Source organism: Sceloporus occidentalis, unplaced genomic scaffold (assembly GCF_023333645.1).
Source record: "Sceloporus occidentalis isolate IW3139 unplaced genomic scaffold, rSceOcc1.0.p SCAF_1, whole genome shotgun sequence".
Taxonomy (NCBI): Eukaryota; Metazoa; Chordata; class Lepidosauria; order Squamata; family Phrynosomatidae; genus Sceloporus; species Sceloporus occidentalis.
In genome coordinates this window covers 21,070,543-21,093,338 of record NW_028316981.1, presented here as the reverse complement: position 1 = coordinate 21,093,338, position 22,796 = coordinate 21,070,543, and the positions used below count along the sequence as shown (strand labels likewise).

The window sequence follows — 22,796 nt, the reverse complement described above, 5'->3', positions numbered from 1 at the left end:
CTCTGTGTTGTAATTTTGTTACTATGGTGACTTCATCTGAAAAAAAGCATTTCCATTCAATCTTTCTACATTAGTGCCAAAGGCAGCTTTTTTTAAAAAAAAGTTTTTAATTTTTTTTAAACAAGCTTACTTGATGGAACCCACTAAATATAAATATTTTAAATAAAGTAATTAAAATGCAGGAAAATCCCCATTCAGCTACAAAACTCACTTGGACAGGGTTGCTCTGAGGGTACATTGGGACTACTCCATATATACCACACCAAAACTCTTCAATGAACGATGGGGTACACCAAGTGATAATCAATCAGTAGATTATCAGTGAACTACTGCCAGACATCTCAGACCAATTTCATACAAATACTATTCATGATCAAGTGTGAGTTTCATTAACAACAGGGGCCTACTACAATCAGGACCCTAGAATGAAAACATAATTACTTCAGCCTTGCCAGCCACTTCATCTCATATTTAATAAACAGGAGATTGTAAGGAGAATGACCCAACTTCTCACCGTGTGCACAATATGAGCAGAGGGCAAATCTTAAAGCATCTGTGCCACATTCAGGAATTCCTTGAGGGAAATCTCCTCGCTGGAAAGGAATGAAGATAGGATTAGCTTATGACACTCCGAAGGGACAGAAACTAATGGGGAGTGGGGTATCCAGGGAACAGATAATCTCACCTGGCCTTCCATAGCAATGACAACCTCTCTTGGATCCAAGTTGCTATTTTGAAGCTTCTCCTGTAGAATCTGAAACAGGAAGACAAATTCAGGATAAATTGAAGTCAGAATTAATAAGGGAGAATCTGCAACTCTCCACTTCCTGTTACATTCCACCACAATCACGGGCTAGCTATATATTCTGTACATGGCTACATGGCAGAGGTAGAGTCTGAAATACTGATCATCTTGAGAATCTCACTTTGCTATCATGTCTACCTTGAAGAACATAATCAATATGATTATGAGAAAGTTATATAGACAGCAAATTGCAGTCAAGGACAGTTTAAGACATGCTGATGCTTCTAAGCTATGTTATATATAAAAAGCCTTACAGTCTCACCTGCCCCATTAAAATGCCTGTTATTACAAAATATCTATTATGGTATTTACCATGCTCTGAGGCCCTAAAGTGTAGCTGTCCTAGTGTGTGCATAAATCTGGCAATGACTGAAGCAGAACTCTCTTTGGCAAAGGAGAGCTAAAGGCTTTAGGAGTTAAATGGAAAGTACTTGTTTTCATCACCCAAGCAGGAAATACAGTAGGCTTTTGGTATCCACTGGGGTTTGGTTCCTTCCAGGTTGCCCTGTGGATACCAAAATCCATGGATGCTCCAGTCCTATTAAATACAGTGGTGTAGTAAAATGGTGTCTCCTATATAAAATGGCAAAATCAAGATTTGCTTTTTGGAATATATTTGCAGATGTCACCAAATTAGGAGGAATAGCTAATACCCCTGAGGAGAGAATCAAAATTCAAAATGACCTTAAAAGATTAGAAAGCTGGGCCAAGCTGTTATCAGCTTTGGCTGCTACACCAGCAATGCCCTTTCCTGGAACCAAGGGATCTGGAGACTGTGTACATGCGCTGGTAACCTCATGACTCAACTTCTGTAATGCGCTCTACATGGGGCTACCCTTGTACCTAGTCTAGAAACTTCAATTAGTCCAAAATATGGCAGCCAGGTTAGTTACCAGATCACCTAGAGATGCACATATAACACCTATTTTTAAATCTCTACACTGGCTGCCTATTAGTTTCCGGGCACAGTATAAGATGTTGATAATGACCTTTAAAGGCCTCCATGGCTTGAGTTCAACCTATTTGCAGGATTGTCTCCTTCCGTACAATCCACCGCACACACTTAGATCTTCTGGGAAAAAACTATTGCAGCCAATAACAACAAGATGGGCAATGGTTACCCAGAGGACCTTTTCATCTGCCACTCCTAAACAATGGAATGGCCTGTCAGAAATGATCTGGAATAGTACCAACCTTGACAGCTTCAAAAAGGCTGTCAATATGGATCTCTTCCAACAGGCCTTCCCTGAGTAACTCACCTGGCCACCCACTGATATGGATTGTCATTTGGAGACCGTCAACTATCACACAGAGAATTTCAACTTGTTCAGGATACCCATCTCTGATTATGGGTTGTATTTTGCATTGTTGTATTTTAGTGTATTTTATGTCATGGCTGTATTTTATTGTTTTATGTTATATTTTAATTGTATTGTAAGCTGCCTCAATCCTCCGGGAGAGGCAGAGTAAAAATAAAACTTTTATTCTATTTCTAATTTGTAGCTGGAAACTATGCCCTATGAGGAGAGACTTAGGGAGCTGGATTTGTTTAGCCTGGAGAAGAGATGCCGGCCACTTCACAGATGGTTAAGAGGTTATATGATAGCTGAGGCCCGTTACAAACGGGTGTAAAGTGCGTCCTGGGGACGTACTAGGCTTAGGGAAAGCGCGTGCCTTACGCATGCACCTAACGCTAATACGTCCCCAGGACGTACAAAATGGCGTTCCACATGGGGGCTGCCATTATGATGTCACAAACACGCCGCCTCCAAATGGGGTGGCGCGGACGCGACGTCTTTGCGCCGTGCAAGGGCGCATAGAGCGCCCTTTCCGCAGCGCTAGAAGGAGCTCCGAAATGGAGCTCCTTCCGCGATTTGCGTCGCTGGCGCAGCCTTTAGACGGCTGCACCAGCAACGCAATGGAGAAAGGGGCCGAGTGGACCCTTTCTCCTCCTCCCCGCCGCCATCGGGTGTCCTTGGGGCATGAAGCCCCAAGGACACCCCTTTCCAGGCCGCAGAAAGCAGCCTTTTGCCGCTTCCCCGCGGCCTGGAAAGTGGTGGATTGGGGCCCCAGAGGCTGCCGTTCTGGCAGCTGAGGCCCTGATCTGGCGGGGAAAGGAGTGCCTACAGGCGGTCTGTAACGCGCTTGAGTTTACTTATTTGAAGGGGTGTCATAATGAGGGTGGAGCAAGCTTTTTTTCTGTTGCTCCAGAGACTAGAACCCAGAACAATGGATGCAAGCTACAGGAAAAGAGATTCCACCTAAACATTAGGAGGAAGTTCCTGACAACAAGGGAACACACTTGCTCGGAGAGTGGTGGAGTCTCCTTCTTTGGAGGTTTTTAATTAGAGACTGGATGGCCATCTGTCGGGGGTACTTTGATTATGAGTTCCTGCATGGCTGGGGGTTGGACTGGATGGTCCTTGTGGTTTCTTCCCACTCTATGAGTCTATGGTTCTATATGTGTGTGTGTGTGCATGTTTTCAAGCCATGCAGGGCTGACTCCATGGATGAAGAATCCATACATAAGGACCAACTGTACCTGCAAAGGAGCCCCATGAATAACATCTAGAGGGTCAATCACATTCCCAAGAGATTTACTCATCTTCCTGCCATGAGCATCACGGACCATTGTGTGAAGGAATACCTGAAGAAGAAAGAGGATCAAAGAGACTAAGAAATTGGCCTACGTTAAGCATCTTCATTCCAGACCCAAAAGTAAACATATAATATCCCAAATGCAGGATCTGTTAACTAAAGTTGCATGGCAGGGAGTTGGACTGGATGGCCCTTGCTGTCTCTTCCAACTCTACGATTTTATGATCCTGCTTTTCAGACAAAAAGTGGCACTCAAGGCAGAAATTTGTACAGGTTGCGTATCCCTTACCCAAAAATCCAAAAACTGAAATGCTCCAAAATTTGAAACTATTTGAGTGCCAATGTGATGCTTTGAGGCTTCAAGTTTGGAATATTTTGGATATTTTGGAATACAAGTATTGTAGTGTGTACTTTATTTGCAAGGCTGGAGATCTGGCTGGAGAGAGATGGGAGAATCTGTAAAATGGAAGGAAGCGTGCATTCACACCAGCGCTGTGCTTGGATTCCGGCCATTTCATTTATCCTTGTGTCTGTCTCCAGCCTCATGTCTCACATCTCTGTCTAGCCTTGTAAATACAGTACAGATACATACTATACTACTTTTATTCCAAAATTCAAAATACGAAACACTTCTAGTCCCAAGCATTTCAGATAAGGGATACTCAACCTATTATAACATTCTTATGAAAACAAATATAAGTCATGGTATCAATCAGTCAGTACAATTTGACCACTTGGGAACTAAGCTCTTTGCAACTTGGCAGGAGAGACGAGATCACTACATCCTAAAATAGAATTGAAAGGTGCGTCAGGGATTAATTCATATACGATGTCAAGTTAATGCATGTGGTGCCAAAATTATGCTGTAACTAGGATGCACTGATCCAAAAATACATGGCAAAGGTAAATATGTGTTAAGACTAACTTGACTTTAGTGGACTCTTCCCACCATACCTTTAGTGAATAAAGTAAAGGATTTCTAGTGCCCAACCCATACCTGAGAAAACGGTAGCTCTCCAGTTAGCTGTTTTCCAAGCATCACCATTCGGGCCACCCAGAAGAACACAAGGTCGCTTCCTGTCTCCAAGAGGCTATTGGGATAAAACTGCTTGAGGTCTTCTGTCTGTAAGGAAGACAAATACACCTCAAATATTATCATATGGCTTTAATCAAACACTGAGTAGTACCCCCTTGAGCCTTCCTCCCTGTCACCTCTCTTGGTATCAGCTTCCTGAGTCACAGGTCATTAAGCTCCAATGCCCTTCTGAGCTTTTGACATGGACTGGGTAGACTTCATTCAAATCCCACTTTAGTCACTGACTCCCTTGACAGCCTTGGCTTCAATGCCCAATCTGTATAAAGGGCAGACGATGACCCAGCTCATAGCATTATTGTGAATTCTCATGCTGATTCTGTGAGATGGGAGTCCAAACGATAACTTTTCCAAGTTCTGAGCATTTGCGGCAAGATGTCTGTAGTGCCAGGATCCAGTGATGTATTTATATCTATTAGAATCATAGAATCATAGAGTTGAAAGAGACCGCAAGGGCCATCCAGTTCAACCCCCTGCCATGCAGAAACTCTCAATCAAAGCATACCCAACAGATGGCCATCCAGCCTCTGTTTAAAGACCTCCAAGGAGGGAGACTCCACCACTCTCCGATGAAGTGTGTTCCACTGCTGAACAGCCCTTACTGTCGGGAAGTTCCTCCTAATGTTGAGGTGGAATCTCTTTTCCTGGAGCTTGCATCCATTGTACCAGTCTCAAGTCAAGTCTCAATTATGGGAGCCAACTTTTAATGTGGGGTGCATTTCTCAGAGAGGAACAGAAAATCCGTCAGGCAATGGGTTTGAAGTGAAGGTTGAGGTCTACTCAGCAGCCTGCCACTGCTGCACAACAGATAATCATTCTAAAGCTTTTCAGAAACTTTAGTAGGATTATCCTGCCTCAAGTCCATTGTCTAATACATTTGCTGTTCCCTTCCAAGAAATGCACCATGGAGTCTGGGGGTGGTCTTGCTTGCTGCTTAAAGGGAATGGCACTGGCAAGTCAGTTACTAAAAATATACAACTCTCAAGTCAAGTCAGTATATCCTTTGTGCCAAGTCAAGTCACTGAAGCAACTTGAGTCCGACTTAAATCCGAGTCAGTTGACTTGAGTCTACATCACTGCCAATATCCTCCTCCCCTTTTCATTTCATTGCAGTCACTGCCTATTTGCTTGGTCTCATACTATGGACCCATCCAGAAAAAAGGGGCAAAGACAGCAGAGGTCATCCACCATGCTCTCACCCCTCTTTGCTTAGGGGCGAAACAGATCGCCCTGAAAGGGCAGAGTGATGTTGCCCCTGAGAAAGCCAGGTGGAGGCCCAACCTGGCTTTTTGCTGGCATAAAAAGAAGTGGCAAATTGCCACTGCTTTTTGAACCTGCAAAAAGCAAGGTTTTCTGGTGCCGTAGTGGATTTGCGGCACTCCTGTAGTGTGCAGCGTGCAAAAGCCATGCCACTGGAGCATTGCAAAGCCGGTGCATGCATGGTCGGATGGGGACATGAAGCCGCCTTGAGTCCCTGTACTGGGAGGAAGGTGGGGTATAAATAAACATAAAATAATAATAATAATAATAATAATAATAATAATAATAATAATCTCGAAGCTGGCACAGAGGGACGGACTGTTTTGCCCCTTACTCAGAAAAGATAGGTAAACAGGCAGTGGGAGCTTGGAGGAGGAGCAGTTTCAAAGAGCTTGCTGTGGCATAGACTTGAGCTCATACCCAAGAATACCAGCTTATGGCAAGGGAGGGCATTCTTTCTCTACCTCTTGCTCTGGAAACTTCTGCCTATAGCCAAGAACAACAATGGGTTAGCAATCCTGTCCCCCCTAAGGCGCACTTACATTATGAGGCCAACCCAATGCTGCAAAGGGGAAGAGGCCAGAGGAGAACCAAGTGTCTAAGACATCAGCATCTAATGAAAAGAAAAGCAATGTAAATCTTACTGAAATCTGCAAACCCCAGGGGAGGAAAAAAGGAAGAGCACTTTAGACTGGTAAAAGTTTAAGAAACAGTTGGGGGACTTTATTTTTATAATTTCCAGAATTTTCCTGCTATCTAGTCAGTGGCCATACTGCTGGCTTGGGAATTCTGGGAGATGTCAATAAAAACACTAACTTTCCAATGCCCTGAGGAATTGAAAAGAGCAAAAGGAGAGGTTCGGCTGCAATTAAACACTAGAGTCAGTGAAGAACTGAGCCATGAAAAAAGGACAAGACGACACCCACATTCAAAATACAATTGTAAATTGGACTGCCATTACATCCTTCATTACACCTGTAGGCAGCAGACCAGTGAGAACAGGAAAATCCATGTTGAACAGACCACAGCTCTATCTTTCAACACAGAACAGTTGAGAAACTTAGGAAGAAGAGCCCAGTGACTGCATCTGTTGCTAGAAACATCTGTCATTTCAGGAGGATGGTGAAGAAGGAGGCTGCATACCCAGCTGCTTTTTCAGAGGCTGTATATCAGTGCACCTAAATTAAAGGCAGGAGATATATACAAGAGTTCTTTCATTAAGAACTTCAACAAATTACTTTCTGAAGTATAACTACTAGAATCTCCCAGACTGAGAGATTCTGGAAGTTGTAGTAAAAAAAAAGTAACCCTTGCAGACTCTTCCTTTTGATACTAACCTAAATATATTGGTACATTCCCTTCCAGAAATTAGTGCGACTGTCCTGTTGGCTTTACCTCTCACCAGCTCCAGGTCCTCTTCTGATTTTCCCAGCATGCTTGCTGCTTTTCTCCGAGCTTCTGCTTCTGTCCTACCAACTACCCAGACTCCATCACTCTCTTCCTGCTACAATCCATGACAAAAATACAAATGACATACTGGCTGGGCCTGGAAGAAGCAGAGACTACCTCTGCACAGCCAACCACATGCTACGGTAGTTTGTACTAATAGGCAAACACTCACTTCTCTGAGGTCAGGTGACCCAGAAACTGTGACTCGATAGGCTGGAATCTGATGACCCCACCAGAGCTGGCGGGAAATGCACCAGTCACTAAAAAAACAAAAATAAAAATGAGACCATAAAGTTTTTAAGAACACAAGAGCCAACAGCTAAACAGAACCAGTATGCTGTAGTGTCTGAACAGGGTTTATGGGAGATCCAGATTCAGCTTTTCACTGAGACATGAAACTCACAGGGTGACTTTAGACCAGTCACAATCCCACAGCTTGGCCTACTTCACAGGGCTGTTGTTGCAAGAATCAAGTAAGGATAAGGAGACACATGTCTTCTATCTAGAACTCTATGGATAAATTACCAAAGACACTCAAAGCAGCTAACATTTTGGGAGCTTCTGGTTTTTGTGGTGAGCACAGTATAATGCATAGGAATCCAGGACAGGGATCAAACTGGATGGCTTTGGACAACTTATTACATGCCTGTTTCAATAACCTCAGAGGGCTATTGAAATATCAGTAATTCAGTTTATGCCAAATCAAAAGGAAGAACTGAAGGGTAGCAGTATAGATTTTAACAGGGAAAGAGACAATAACTTAAGAGTGTGGCATTCCCAGTCCAAGTCTCAACATTTCTATTTAAAAAGTAGTTGGATAGGAAGGTGATGTGAGGATAGAGGTACAGAAACTGGAAACTGAGTCCTAAACTTTTTTGATAAGCAATTCTCAGTATTATCCAGCCAGGTGTCCTAAAAAGTAACTACCTCTGATTTTTTTTGGGAGGGGGAAGGTCTGGCTGAGATCCTGGAGAAATAAAACACAAATGCTATAACCACAACTGTATAATAATTACAACTGCAATATACTGGCAACTACTGTCTTTCAAAGGCGGGTTACATACCGCCGGATTGCGGCGGTCTCCCTCCGCCACTGCTTGCAGCGTCCGGGAGCCGCAGCGGCCAAACCGTGCAGCTCCCGGACGCTCTGAGGAAGGAGCGTGGAAATCGCGCTCCTTCCTGGGCCCCGGAAAAGACGTTGAGAGGTGCTAGTCGTGCACTCGCGGCATCATTTTCGGGGCGCGACGTGTGGACACACAGCGTCCGCTACGTCAATATGGCGGCGGCCGTGTGGCACGGCCGCTGCCATTTTCTACGCACAGAGCGTGTATTAGGGTTAGGGGCGTCTGGAAAGGATGCCCCTTTCTAACCCTAGTGCGCGCTCGTCACGTACTAGGGTGCCCGTTTATAACGGGCCAAAACCTCTTTTTCAGAATGGATTGTAATCCTCTAGGGAGCCACTACCAGTCAGAGTAAACAATATTGTATTAGTTAAGCAAACAGACTAAGAGCACAAGGGAGCTTCATATGTAAAACTGATTGTTTGAACCAGCCCTTTCTAACAGAGGTCCTGATTAGTCTATCAAAAGTTGTATACTCAAGTCAAAAGGGTAAGAAGGGCGGGGAGATTGGACTGCCCTCTTTGTACCTGATACTCAAGAGCCAAGTCCTCCAATTCTTCTCATAAGATTTAGGCGTTACCTTCAGGTTTCCAGATTCCACAGCCTTAAGGCAGAAATGAATAAAAAAGAGGTTAACCAATGCAGGACTGTTCAAAGTCTTGGAAGAGGTGGTGAATTGTTTTGATGCAGTCTCAGAAAAAATTCCCATGATCAACACTCCTCAAGTTGGCATGTCAGATGGAAGATTCTGGCAGTTGTAATAAAACAACAACAACAATGACACTACAGCTTCCACAAGATCTGATCCTTACATTCCAAAATGAACGTGTCACCTAGAACATCTGACAAATAAATATAATATCTAGTATGTTTGCTCCTTAAGCCTGACAAAAATCCCTGCAATTCTAACACATGCAAGCGTCCCACAGTGTTTTAACTTTATTTTATGTTTTGAACTATAAGGCTCATGAGGGCTCTGTCAAAGTATTCAATAAAAGTTTCAATTGTTCAGGGAAAATTACCTCTAAGGCTTTGTGAGCCATCGTTTCACACCGGACAAACCACTGGTTCTTTAGGAGAATTTCAACCACATCCCCAGAACGGCTGCAGATGACAGAAACAAACAAACCTGCTAAGTCTCTCCATGTTTCCTATGTTCCACCTTACAAAGGCTATGGGCCTCTTAAGCTGAGTTGAGAGGTCCCAGGGCCTTAGGCTGAATCTACTCCTCCTAGGGTCCTGGTCTGGCTCTCTGAGATTCTCCACATGGGCACATCTTGTTCCCCACAACACCATCACCAGCTCTTCCTGTTTCTATAAAGGTTGAAATGCCTCCCCTGGCAGCAAGAATTTAAAGCTAAAAATATGCAGGTATTGGTCCCACCCTTTTCCCTTGGCCTGCCTGTCACTGGAATGAGGCATGTGAAAATTTCTCCAAAATAGGATTTGGCTCTTGGGATGAAAGAGGTTTGACAACCTTGCTCTGTAGTATTACACTTCATACAGCAGCATAAGCAAAAAATGACAGACCTTTTCTCTAAGGAGCATGCAGTCTGTTGATTAACCACAAGAGAGGATGTCCTGAGATTTATTTACTTAGAGGAATTAATTTCCCTTTTAAATACCTTCTGCTCTATTACCTGCAAAGAGGAAGCACCAAAGGATTCTCTTTTGCACCCTGATGAAGACCTTTCTCCTTCAAAGCAGTCAACACCTTCTCTCGTGCCACAAACCTATTCAGGCCCTGAAAGAGAAAAATTTACTTGACTCATCATAGTCTTGTGGGCAACACAAAAGGCTAACAGTTTTTATGGCCTTATGTCTAGTTTAACCATGTGCATATATATCTAATTGTATCAGCAGAAGAACTACTCAAGAGCTACTGTTGTCTAGATTAGGTAATTTTAAATGGGGAGCTCTCGTGATAGAAAGATAATAATCATAACAAGTAAGTGATCAATTATTGTCTTTCAGTCGGGCTTCCAAATATGCCACCTTGTGTATCTGAATCCCTAATGTTGGCCCTGAATTGAGCACAAAAGGGCGGCATCCTAAATTTCTAGTTGTACATTACTGCACTGTATCTGTATACATTTTCCAGAACAGTGATTGTTTTAGTTGTTTCTTATGCACTTAAAAATCACAAAGGGAAGGAATCAAAAAATTTGATGTGAAATAGCTCCTTAAAGCAATATATTGTTCGATTAGAAATAGCATGATCACCAGTCTGGCTGCCCCATCAAAGGACATGCTTACCTGTAACCATTCCCCACACTCTGCCGTCATTGAACCATCTTCTGCAATAACCGAAATGAAAGGCAATCTGTGTTCACGAGCCAGTTCATAGTCAGCATAGCTATGTGCTGGTGTTACTTTCACAGCCCCTGCAAGATGGTATGAAGTAACAATGACTGACTCCTCTGAACAGAATCATGTCACAACATTACACCAAGAGACATACATTTGCCACATTTCTGTAAGGAAGTCTCTGATCTCTCCTTACGCAGGCAGTTAGCCTGCAGTGAGTGGTGGTCCAGCTTAAAGGCTGGTAAATGTGTGGGCACAGGCCTGCCCACACATCCCCATGAGCAGAATGGCAAATGGGACAGCCACTGAAACCTTGCGGCTGTGCCCCTGTTTTCCAGTTGTGTTTGCATAAGTGTGCCAGTGAATGTTATGCTCCACCGGTGTTCAGCAGGATTTCATTTCTGACAACAAGCACCCCATGTCTAATGGCAAACTTCCCTCCTGTTGCAAGGTAGGGAACATGCATATTTTTTTTCACCTGTGCCCATCTCCCGCTCCACCAAGGGATCTGTAATGACAGGAATGAGACGGCCAGTGAATGGATGGCAGAGCCTCTTCCCATGGAGATGCTGGCAAAACAAAACAGAGAGAAAAAGTAGTCAGGACAGATTGCAGGCATCTTTTTAGAAATTAAAAATGGAGAGATCACTTCCTGTTGTTGTTTTTTTAACTGTTTCAATATATCATGTTTCCAGCCACTTCATTAGCAAGGAATGCAGAAAATATCCTTATCATGATTCAATCTGCTGCTTCATTGGCCAGTTAATTTGACTAACACTGCCCTCTATGGTTTGAGGCAGAATAATTTTTCTGTCTAATCTGGGATAGAGATATTCTAACATAACGGCATCTAAGCCATGTTTTCCTGAATTGTGCTATCCTGCTTTTCCTAAGATAAAAAAGGATGTGACAGAGCCCTCCCACAGGATAGACCACCAGAGCCTACGCGTGACCACCAAGAATGTTCTTTAAAGAAAGACCATTAAGACAGATTGAAAGTGTAAGGGAGGCTCCACTGATGACCTTAGAAAGTGAGCAAGTTGAAATGAGAGGTCCTTTGTTTTGCCTTATTGTCATTGTACCTGGGTCACTGCTGGAGAATCCAAGGGTTTCTAGGAATTTTCAGGCTATACCTCCCAGTCATTCTTTGCCACTGACAATCTTTGCTAGGCCTACTGAGAGTTGCAATCCTACGAAATTTGGAGGGCCACACATTCCTAGCCCTGATCAAGGCTAAATTGGTCCTTGTCTAATAAAGCACAGTTCTAAGCTTCCAAGCAGAGCTTGGATCAGTTACTTTTTTAGATAATAGTTTCCCAAATCCCCCAGCCAGGAAGGCCACTGGCCAAGTCAGTATGAGGAGTTTGGAGACTGTAGTCTAAAAAGATAAATTTTTCAAGCTATGATTATCAGGTTCCACATCAACCTGTCTGTCTGCAGACAGGTCCCACTAATGCCCAAAGTCTCTACAACCCTTTTAAAATTGAAGTTGCTATGGTTTCAAACCAGGAACTTCTCTGAATACAGATCATGTGCTCTACCACCAACAATAGCCTCTTTCCCAGAGGAAGGGGATGCAGTGCAGAAAAGGCTTACTGTGTACCGTGGGTCATCTGGATGGACAGCAACAGCCACGTCTCCTAACATGGTCTCTGGGCGGGTTGTAGCCACAGGAAGCTCCAAACCTGACCTCAGTAAAAAGAAGTAGAGACCAGGTGACAACAGATGAAGACAACAAAACAAAACGTTAATTTTTTCTCAGAAAAGCAGCTTACTTCTGGGGAATATTTTGCTTAAATAGGGAAGTGGTCATATTATGAGAAGGTTGCACTTGAAGTGGAACAGGGTCAATATGTTGCATAACAGACAAACTCGCAAACCAAGATAATATGATCTGTTCTCATCCAGAATACATATCTAACCTATGATTCTGTAGGTCAGCCCAATCTATTTTGCAGCATTGTTACAAGCTTAAAAATGGAAAACCTCACTGTGCTGAGTTTCTTGGAATGAAGCAAGATTAAAATCTGACTCTGTTATTCTGGGGGTTTTGGAAAGTGAATGCAAATTACAGAAGGAAAACATACAATCTCAAACTCACTTTAAAGTACTCAATAAAACAGGTGTCCACACAGGAGCTGGACATCTCAGCAAAATGCAACATCCAATCATTTCATGCAATATCAAGCTGTTGCCACATCGTGCATGTTCTGTTGAAACCAACTCAGTATTGTTAACTCACCTTCCTCTCCTTCTACCTTGTATGCAAACATCTCCAAGACCCCAAATGGTACTTTGCCCTGGATGCCAGGCACAGAGAGCTCCGTCCGTCCAGCAAGTTGCCTGTTTTCCACCTTGCAGACACAAATATTATGAAATGCCTCTATCCAAACAACATCAAACACCTTAACTGCTAGCACTTGGAACACTTTATTAAACTACAACTCCCAGAATCCCTCAATGGTTATGATGGGAGATTCTAAGAACAGTAGACCCTCCCCCCACAAGGTAACATCTTCAATATGGGACCTAGGCATCCGTTCTAATCTTACCTCAATGTCAGAAATGGCCGATTGCAAGGCACATGACCAGTTCACCAGGCGTCTATCCCGATATATCAGACCTTGTTCATGCAGTCGCACAAAGGCCTCAGTCACTGCTCGGGAGAATCTCTGCAGAAAGACAGAAAAGAGGGTCCAGAATAAGATTTAGAAATTTTGAAGCTATATTGGTTTTTAAAAAACAATACTATTTTTTTCTTGCGGAAAAACAGACAATTTCAGGGAAATTGATAAACCCTTTGCCATAGGGTTTTGGTTTTTTTGACACTCCTTACAAATGTAAAGTCACTCTACTATTTCAGGAATAGAAATTGTGTTATGTGTATTATGCTGTGTTTATGTTTTTTGGGTATGACATATTTAGTTTATGTAGATACTAATTCCAATTTTCCTTCTGAATTTACTTTCAAAGGATTTTTGTTAGAAATTGAGCTACTAACTACTGGACCTTCCATTCTCTCATATCTAGGCACTTGGCTCTCTGAGTGAGGAAATAAATGTTTACAATTAATGATATCTTGTAGAATAACACGCAAACTAGGCCTACACTTAATTTGTAATGCCTCAAGACAGAAGAGCTCATTGCCTTACTTCTTAAAGCATTTACAGTAAACTACTTTTGCAGTTTCATTTTACTGCATCCAGTCTGTATCCTTCCTCTCCTCCAAGGACTATGGAACAATATTTACATTATAAAACAATCCACCCAGGGTCTCCCAGCAACTCAGTGGCACAGCTAAACAAAAAGAATTTAGGATTTATCCAACCCATCTCCAGAACAGAGCTGCCACATTTAATGAACTGGGGAAAGAATTCATAAATGGTGATTCACAACACATACACCTCTTTCTCAACATCCATTACTCACAGAATCCATGGTGAAACACATACGGTCCCAATCCAATGATGCTCCCATCACCTTCAGCTGTTGAAATATTTCATTCCCTTTTCTGATAGCAAGGAAAAATAAAAACAAAAAACCCTATTACACACAAATATATATATATATATATGATATGATATATAATGAAAACCAAGCCAGAGGTATTCTATCTGGTTGAATGGGAAGGACTAAATCCCCTCTTGGCCTTTCAAGAAAAAGATTTAAGTTGTTTTATTTAAGGTTCACCTGGATATACAGTCCTCTATTTATTTGTTATTGTTGTGTGCCTTCCAGTCATTTCTGGCATATGACAACCCTAAGGCCAACCTATCACAGGGTTTTCTTGGGAGAATTTGTTCAGAGGGGGTTTGCACTTCCCTTCCTCTGAGGCTGAGTGTGACTTCTCCAAGAACACCCAGTTGATTTCCATTGCTGAGCAGGATGTATGAACCCTAGTGTCCTAGTCCAATGCTCAAACTACTATACTACGCTCCCCCCCCCCCAATCTGTCCATAAACCAAATCATGACAGCATTTAAGGCCACAGCCACCATGTTATACTCACTCCTCTTTCCAGTGCCAGACTTCTTGGAGGAACTTCTCTCGTGTAAGCTCTTGTCGTCGGATTCTCTGTTCCTTCCAGATTTTTCTTTCTACCACAGCCTGAAAAAAGAACCAAAAAAAAAGGGGGGGGGCAGATCCCATTTGAAGGAAACATGGCTAGGATCTTTCTCTTGCCCATCCTTCTTTAAGGCTATAGTCCTAAACCCAATTGCCAGAAAGTATGTCTAATTAAATACAGTGAGATTTACTTCTGAGAAAACAGGTATAGGGTTGCCCCATTCACTTCAGAAACTGTAACAATGGGTGGTGGTAGAGGAATTGCCCTCAAAAAGCTTCCTTGATGATTCATCTACCACTACCACCCCTACCCCCACTTTCTGCTGGCACTTGGATGTCGATAAAGATGGTGCTACTTTTCCATTGCTCTAGCCTGTATTTAGAACTGAACACTCTCTTTGCTCTTTTCCTGTATTATGCTCTTTTCTAGTGACTTTTCATCTTAATTATTTTTTAATTTTTAATTCTGTTACATTTCCTGCTGGTTATGCATTTTGACTGGTCTATTTCTTGCAGACAAAAGGTGAGATAAAGTGTTTTGGTTAATTCAGTTATACCAGTAGTATTTCAAACACACATTTTTTTAAGAGAAAGAGGAGGGGAATAATAGCAACAACAGTCCTTAAACATTAAAGAGTTTGGAAGTGCAACAAGACGCCAAAAGGTCAGATTTCATCTAGAGTAGAACAAATGTGACCTGCAATAAAATGCTGCAGCACAGAGTGCTGCTTTTCAGGATTCTAACCATTGTATTTTCTTCCAGCTGTTCACCAGTAATCATTGTTGTACTAGGGAATCACAGAGCATGCTCCACCCTCACATGGCTGTTTTTAGGGAATGCTTATGGAAAGTGTAATGTTTGGGATGAAACGTTTAGGGCTCCAACCAGTCCATTCTATAACAGCCAGCCAGAATTCTGTGCTCAATAAACTAAATGTAACCAAGCACATCAGTCATGGTTGGGCTGTTTTGGTTTTTTTACTTTCCCAAAGGGGTTGTTTTTTGATATTTTATATCTAGTGGTATTTGAGCAAGCAGTGTGATACTGCTGAGAGGCGATATGAACACACTCTTTAAATACGTCAAGGGCTGTCTCAGAAAAGAGAGGGCAAAGTTCTTCTTTTCTGTCCCAGGTCTAATGGTTTGAAGTTATAGGAAGGTAAATTTCAAGCTAGCATTTGGAGGAACTTCTTGACATTGAGAGCTGTTTGGCAATGGAACCAACTGCCTAGAGGTGGGGTCTCTTTCTCTGGACAGCTTCAAAAAGAGGCTGAACAGCTGCCCGCTCGGGATGCTCCAGCTGGGGATCCTGAACTGAGCAGGGATTGGAGTCGATGGCCCATGGGGCCCCTTCCAATTCTATGATTCCACTTCTACAAGTGTTGGGGTTGGCCAGAGCCTACTGATAACCTCCCTCTTGTGCACCTGGAACTGTTCTAGCTGTATAAGCAACTGCACTCACAGCCTGAACATTGGAATGACCAGGTATCATTACTTCTTCTCACCTGAGTGGCGATTCCAGCATGATCTGAACCTGGAACCCACAGGACTTTATATCCTTGCATCCTTTTCCTATAACACAACAAAAAGCAAGCATACACAAACGTATAGAACTCAGTAGTGGAGACATGCACAAATATCCTGCTCTTCAACATACATAGGAATCAGGAGTCCAAAGTACTAAAGGTTTCACTCTCATATTTACATAATATTTCAATTATTCTCTCTCTCTCCCCCCCTTTATGAACTGGGTTGTAAAATCTTCAAGGCTCCAACATGGGCAGGGAATGTGTGGCTCTACAAATATCACTGAACTATAATTGCCATCAGTCCAAGACAGCTTAGCCAGTGGTGGGAAATGCTGAGAACTGAAGTCCAGCAATATGTGGAGGATCACCCAATCCCCAACCTATTTTTAGTATCCATCTATATTTGCTGTAATCTCCCCACTGTGAGCTTCATGGCTATAGACTAAGGACATCAGCGATAAATCTGAAATTGTGTGACCATTTCCCATACCCTCTAGAGCTTCACTTACCACCGTACCAAAGCATCTTCAATAGCCACAGTCAAAGCATGGCCCAGGTGCAGGGAGCCTGTGACATTAGGTGGGGGAATAGAGAGAGAAAATGTTTCTGGCTTCTGATGTGACAAATGATGCTGCCAAAAGAAGGAGAAATGAGATAGATCAGCACTGGCTGAAGTCAGAATGATTCCCACTAACCAATGAGCCCTCAGGCCCCAGGGGTGGAATCACTAACTTCATATTCATAAGAATATAAAAGTTTTCTTTTTATATTTAGTGGCAAACAAGATTCTTTGCTGGGAAATCGACAAGCAGAGCATGAAGCCAAGCACTTCTCTCTGCTGTTCGAAAGTACTAACATTCACTGGCTTTCCTGGAGATTCCATAAAATGAACATGGCAATCAACAGCTGATCAATCCATTCTCTATGAATTTCATAGAATCAGAAAGGAGTTAGAAGGACACACACACCATGCTTGATACAGGAATCTAGGAACTATTGTATCCCCTGATAAATGGCCATCCATCTTCTGTTTAAATGCCTCCAGCAAAAAAGAGTCTATTAGCTTCTGAGGCTTATTTTCCAATGTCTGACAGATTTCACCACTAATAATAATAATAATAATAATAATAATAATAATAATAATAAGCTTTATTTTTACCCTGCCTCTATGTCAAAGACAATTGAGGTAGCTTACAATTAAAAGAATCCATACAAAACCCAATATCCCAATTCATCCCTCCCTTCCCTAAAACATGAATTAAACAGATTAACCATTAAAATAATCTATTAAAATAAACAAAAAGTAAATAAAAATAGAGCTACAGTGTATTCACTGAGGTGGTAGATTCAGATTGATGGCCAGGTTTGCTATTCAGGAAAGGTCTGCTGGAAGAGATCCATCTTGACAGCTTTTTTAAAGCTGTGTAAACTGGTAATATGACGGATCTTCTCCCACAAGCCATTCCATAATCTGGGAGTGGTTGAAGAAAAGGTCCTCTGGGTAGTTGCAGTCAACATGGTTTTTGTAGGCTGGAATAGGTTCCTCCCAGAGGACCTGAGTGTGCGGGGTGGACTGTACGGAAGGAGGCAGTCCCATAGATAGGTTGGACCTAAGCCATGTAGGGCTTTAAAGGTCATAACAAACACCTTGTACGGCGCCCAGAAACCAATGGACAGCCAGAGGAGTGATTTTAGAATAGGTGTTATATGGTCATTTCTGGTTTTTCCAGTGACAGCCAGACAGTCATATTCTGAACTAATTGAAGTTTCCAGACTAGAACAAAGACAGATGTGTGGGCCTGCATCTTGTGTTGAGCTCCAATCCATCAGCCCTTACTGGGCAAATCAATAGTGAGGGAGCCAGTGGTGAGCCAAATGTTCTCCTGATTCATTTCCTCCATCTCACACTCCATATTCCACAATAATCTTTTTACTTATTTGTAATTTCTTCTGTCAGTTCAAAGGGGAAGGTTTCGCTATCATTTGCTCTGAGAATATTTTTCTAATACAATTAGACTGTAGGAACAAATTTCTACCTGGTATTCTGGTTTGAAAAAGCCTTCTTTCACCCACCAAGCATACCAAGCAGCTTCAACATAGCGTGGGCTATAGGAAGTGGGCAGAGGCCCTGATGTATCTGTGGGAAGAAGACAATACATAGACCCCATTACTAAAGCAGGCATTTGCATATAATATAAATTGTTAAACATGTGTAGGTCTGTTTTGTTATTATTATTGTGTGCCTTCAAGTCATTTCTGACTTATGCCAACTCTAAAGCAAACCTCTCATAGGGTTTTCTTACAAGGATGTCTTCAGATGTTTTCCATTGCATTCCTCCAAGAATGAAAGATGTGACTTGCCCAAGGTCACCAAGTGGGTTTCCATGGCCGAGCAGGGATTTCAACTCCATTCTCCCAGAGTCCTACACCAGCACTCAAACCATTGCACCATACTGGTTCCTGTGGGTCTGCTAAAGTTACATACTTTATATGGATCCCAAAACATAAGAAGAAGAGGGTGGATTAAACCAAAGGCCTCTCCAGTTTAGTATCCTGTTGCCAAACTTGAAAGAGGACATGAGATCATAAGTCTTCTTTCACTATTGTTCTCCACTGAATGGCATTCCGAAGCATAATTCTCCTACAATATAATCATAATGGCTAGTTGATATTGCTACCCACAAATCAGATCTCTTGTCAGATATACTAGCTCATCAGTTTAGGACAAAAATACTTCTTGAGGAGAAATTCTTTTCTCTAACATATTTGAACAAAAGGGCCTCTGGAATGGGTAAGGAATCAAATTCGCCCACCATACCTTTCTTTTCCCCAGCTACAGTTGGAATGTCATACTGAACCATGTCTCTCACAGCTCTGCCCTTTCCTTGTCTCGGGTGCTCATCCTGTAAAAAGTAAAAACAATAAATGTTTAAAGGAACTTGCATGGTCAGGGGGAAAAAATGACCACTGAATCCATCTCAACTCAGCAGGACTGTGGAGTCAAAGTTGTGGTAAGAAGAAATATATTGACTCCAAAACAAAAACTTATACTCTTATAGGAGTTTTGTGGAAATAAAGGGAGATGGGACATAGATTACACAAAACCATGTATGATACCTTCGGTTTCTGAGAAAAGGAGGGCATAGCTACTGATCCTCACCACCAACCAAAATTTAAAATATATGCAAATGATTTTATTTTGGTCCTATTCAATGGTACAGTTACCTTGCATCAGGAGTGGGAAACTACAGGCCCTTGTATTTCATTTTCTTCCAGTCCAGTCCAGCAGAGTAAGGGATTATGGAGGTTGCACTCAACATACAGAAGGTATATGGTTCCACACTACTTCATTACATTAAATGCTGTCCACTTTACACCTTGCACAGAAGATCATGACTGGCTTCCAGTTTCACTCCACTTCATTCTGTTCTCCACATGCTCCCTATTGCCCTTCTGGCAGTAGCAAAGACTTTTGCTTTTGTAAATGGACTTTCTGGACATTCCCCCACTAACACATATAGGCACATAAAGGCTGCACTTCCACACTGCAGAAATAACCCAAATTGGCACTTCTTTAACTGTCATGGCTCAATCAAATTCTGAAATCTTCACTACCTGTTAATTCCAAATTTATTCAGATTTGGCCACCATGACTGCTGGCCATCACAACCTGCTTGACTCACCTTCAGCCCAGCAGCCAGCCCCGCTTCAATGGATTCAAGTCTCTCCCGTTGCCGTTTCTGTTTCTCTGCCCTATTTTTCAGGTGAGCCATTTTCCCCACTTGGCCATGGGGGCCAGGCTTGCTAGCTTGGGAGTAAGACTTTGTGTCAGCAGGAGCATTTTGGTACCTCTTGAGAAGCAGATGGCAGAGAGAACACAGATTTCGGCTGGGGCTGGGATTAAGTGTGGGTGATGGCATGCTTGGAAAAGTGGAAATTTTCAATCCTCATACAATTCTTCTGTTCACTAAAATTAAAAGGAAAATAAATACTTAGTAAACAGCTTTACCTGATGGGTTTCTGCTACTATTGTAAGCATTGTCAGTGGGGATGTGAGAGTGGGCCTTCTGGATGGCTGCCCCTAGACTCTAGAGCTCCGCTCCCAAGAAGGCCTTGTTGTCTTTCTGCTGGCAGGCTAAAACCTGTTTTTTTCAGACAAGCTTTTAAAGCGAAAAGGTTTTAATGAATAAGCTGGGGGTGCTTTATTTATTTTTTTGACTGAGCTGTTTTAAGAGCTTTTAAAACAAATTATTTGCATTTTATTCTTTTATTGAAGTTGACTTGTTTCAATACTGCAAATCATTTAATTCTATTTAAATGTTCCCTTTTTTATATGTATTTATAAGTATTTGAAGGGATGGCATATTGAGGATAGAGCTAGCTTGTTTCTGCTGCTCCAGAGAATAGGACCTGGAACAATGGATGCAAATACTGTACAGGAAAAGAGATTTCACCTCGACATTAGGAGGACCTTCCTGACAGTAAGAGCTGTGTGACAGTGGAACACATTCCTTTGGAGCTTTCTAGTCTGGCCCAGCTTTCTAATCTATTCAGGTCATCTTGAATTGTGATCCTGTCCTCTGGGGTATTAGCTACTCCCCCTAGTTTGGTGTCATCTGCAAATTTGATAAGTATGCCCCCAATTTTGTCCTCCAAGTCATTGATAAAGCTATTGAATAGCAGGATGGAACACATTCCCTCAGACGGTGGTGGAGTCTCCTTCTTTGGAAGTCTTTAAAAGGAGGCGGGATGGCTATTTGTCACAGCGAGTGCTTTGATTATGAATTCCTGCATGGCAGGGTTTGGACTGGACGGCAGTGGCATCACTGAGGGGTGTGTGTGGGGGACCGTACCAGATGACACCCTAAGGGGTGTGTGACACTACTACTTCTCTAACGCCTACCTTTTTGCAGAAATCGGTAGTGGTATTCATCTGCTTCCCTTTAAAATGCTTTAAGAGATGGTAGGAGTGGGGTGAAGCTCAGTGGGAGGAGAAGGGAGAGGCCTCGAAGTTTTTTAAAATTAAAATTTCAAATTTTTAATTTTTTTAAAAAAAGTTTATTTAATAACATCACATTTTAACCAAAACTTCACTATGTATATGTAAATACATTTAGGTTGTGCGTGTGTAATTTAATGGTATAATTTTAATTTTTCTAGTTGTTTATGTCACAACTATTAGGATTATATTATATGGATAAATTGGAATGACAATTGTTGAGTAACATTAGCGCAAAAAATCTAAGGATTCTGTATGGCATGAAATGGGAGGAAGTCAGTGTGTGTGTGTGTGTGTGTGTGTGCGTGTGTGCATGACACCATGAGTTTCCACACCGGGTGACACCAATCCTAGTGACACCAACCAGACCCTTGTGGTCTCTTCCAACTCTATGATCCTATGTTTTAATTGTACAGGTATTGCTCTTTTAAACTGTGAGTTGCTTTGAGACCAAATTTTGGGGGGAAAGTAGGATATAAAATTGATAATACAGTCAGCCCTCTGCTTCCACTGATTTTTTATCTACAGATTCAAGCATCCATGGCTTGAAAATAACTTTAAAATATATAAATTCCAACAAGCAAACCTTGATCTTGCCATTTTATAAATGAGACACCATTTTATTAGTCCAGTTTATTTAATGGGACTTAAATGGGATTTTTGTATCCATGGGATGGGGAGGGGGTGGTCCTGGAACCAAATCCCAGCAGATACCAAGAACCCGCTGTAACAACAGCAACAACAACAACAATTCTCCCCAATCATGCAAAAGACTGAAGATGTTGGGTGGGGGGCAGAAGACAGGAGTCTGCCAGCCCCTTCCCTGCACCAGCATTGTCAAGGAAACACAGGCTGCATCTGCAATGCAGGATGAATCCAGTTTGACACTGCTTTAACTGCCATGGCTTCATACTATGGAATGCTGGGATTTGTCATTTTGTGAGATATTTAGCCTTCTCTGCCCACCAAAACTTCAAATCTCAGAATTCTCTAGGATGGAGCCATGACAATTAAAGTGGTGCCCAACTGGATTACTTTTGCAGTAGTGTTTTAGCTATTTGGGTTAACTTACAATGTAAGCCAAGATTCTCTATCATAGGCTGCATCCACACTGCAGAAATAATCCAGTCTGACACCGCTTTAACTGCCCTGGCTCAATGCTATGGAATTCTGGGATTTCTGGTTTTGTCAGACATTTACCCTTCCTTGACAGAGAGCTTTGGTGCCCTACGAAACTGAAAATCACAGAATTTAATTGCACTGGGCCATGGCAGTTAAAGCGGTGTTGAACTGGATTATTTCCACAGTGTAGATGTGGCCATAGAGCACTGGTGGTTCAAGTGCCGTCAAACTGGTTTACTTCTGTAGCACAGATACACCTTGAGTATTCCTCCTTTCTCAGCTGCATTCGCACTGCAGAGATCATGCAATCTGACACCGCTTTAAACTGCCTTGGCTCAATGCTAAGGAATTCTGGGAACTGTAATTTTGTGAGACATTTAGCCTTCTCTGTCTGAGAGAGCTCTGGTGCCACAATGAACTACAAATCCCAGAACCCCATAGGATGGAGC

General features: G+C 42.3%; 1 protein-coding gene across 4 annotated transcripts in view; it reads right to left on the bottom strand.

Moving 5' to 3' along the window:
* VARS2 (valyl-tRNA synthetase 2, mitochondrial) overlaps positions 1–22,796 on the bottom strand; it is a 28,957-nt gene that overhangs the window by 5,183 nt on the left and 978 nt on the right. For 2 of the 4 annotated variants that reach the window (XM_089515438.1, XM_089515465.1), the window contains exons 2-23: positions 19,910–20,193; positions 19,045–19,129; positions 18,263–18,363; positions 16,736–16,857; positions 16,203–16,269; positions 14,642–14,739; positions 14,063–14,144; positions 13,186–13,305; positions 12,876–12,987; positions 12,230–12,318; positions 11,112–11,202; positions 10,583–10,710; positions 9,967–10,070; positions 9,349–9,430; positions 8,854–8,930; positions 7,378–7,465; positions 7,152–7,260; positions 6,299–6,369; positions 4,401–4,526; positions 3,348–3,452; positions 686–754; positions 515–593 (exon numbers count right to left, since the gene is read on the bottom strand). In XM_089515438.1, coding sequence (XP_089371564.1) covers positions 515–593; positions 686–754; positions 3,348–3,452; positions 4,401–4,526; positions 6,299–6,369; positions 7,152–7,260; positions 7,378–7,465; positions 8,854–8,930; positions 9,349–9,430; positions 9,967–10,070; positions 10,583–10,710; positions 11,112–11,202; positions 12,230–12,318; positions 12,876–12,987; positions 13,186–13,305; positions 14,063–14,144; positions 14,642–14,739; positions 16,203–16,269; positions 16,736–16,857; positions 18,263–18,363; positions 19,045–19,129; positions 19,910–20,146 — 2,242 coding nt within the window. In that variant the 5' untranslated portion in view covers positions 20,147–20,193. Of the gene's footprint in view, positions 1–514; positions 594–685; positions 755–3,347; positions 3,453–4,400; positions 4,527–6,298; positions 6,370–7,151; positions 7,261–7,377; positions 7,466–8,853; positions 8,931–9,348; positions 9,431–9,966; positions 10,071–10,582; positions 10,711–11,111; positions 11,203–12,229; positions 12,319–12,875; positions 12,988–13,185; positions 13,306–14,062; positions 14,145–14,641; positions 14,740–16,202; positions 16,270–16,735; positions 16,858–18,262; positions 18,364–19,044; positions 19,130–19,909; positions 20,194–22,796 lie in introns of those variants that run through there. The other 2 variants (XM_089515446.1, XM_089515457.1) reach the window with 2 other exon arrangements.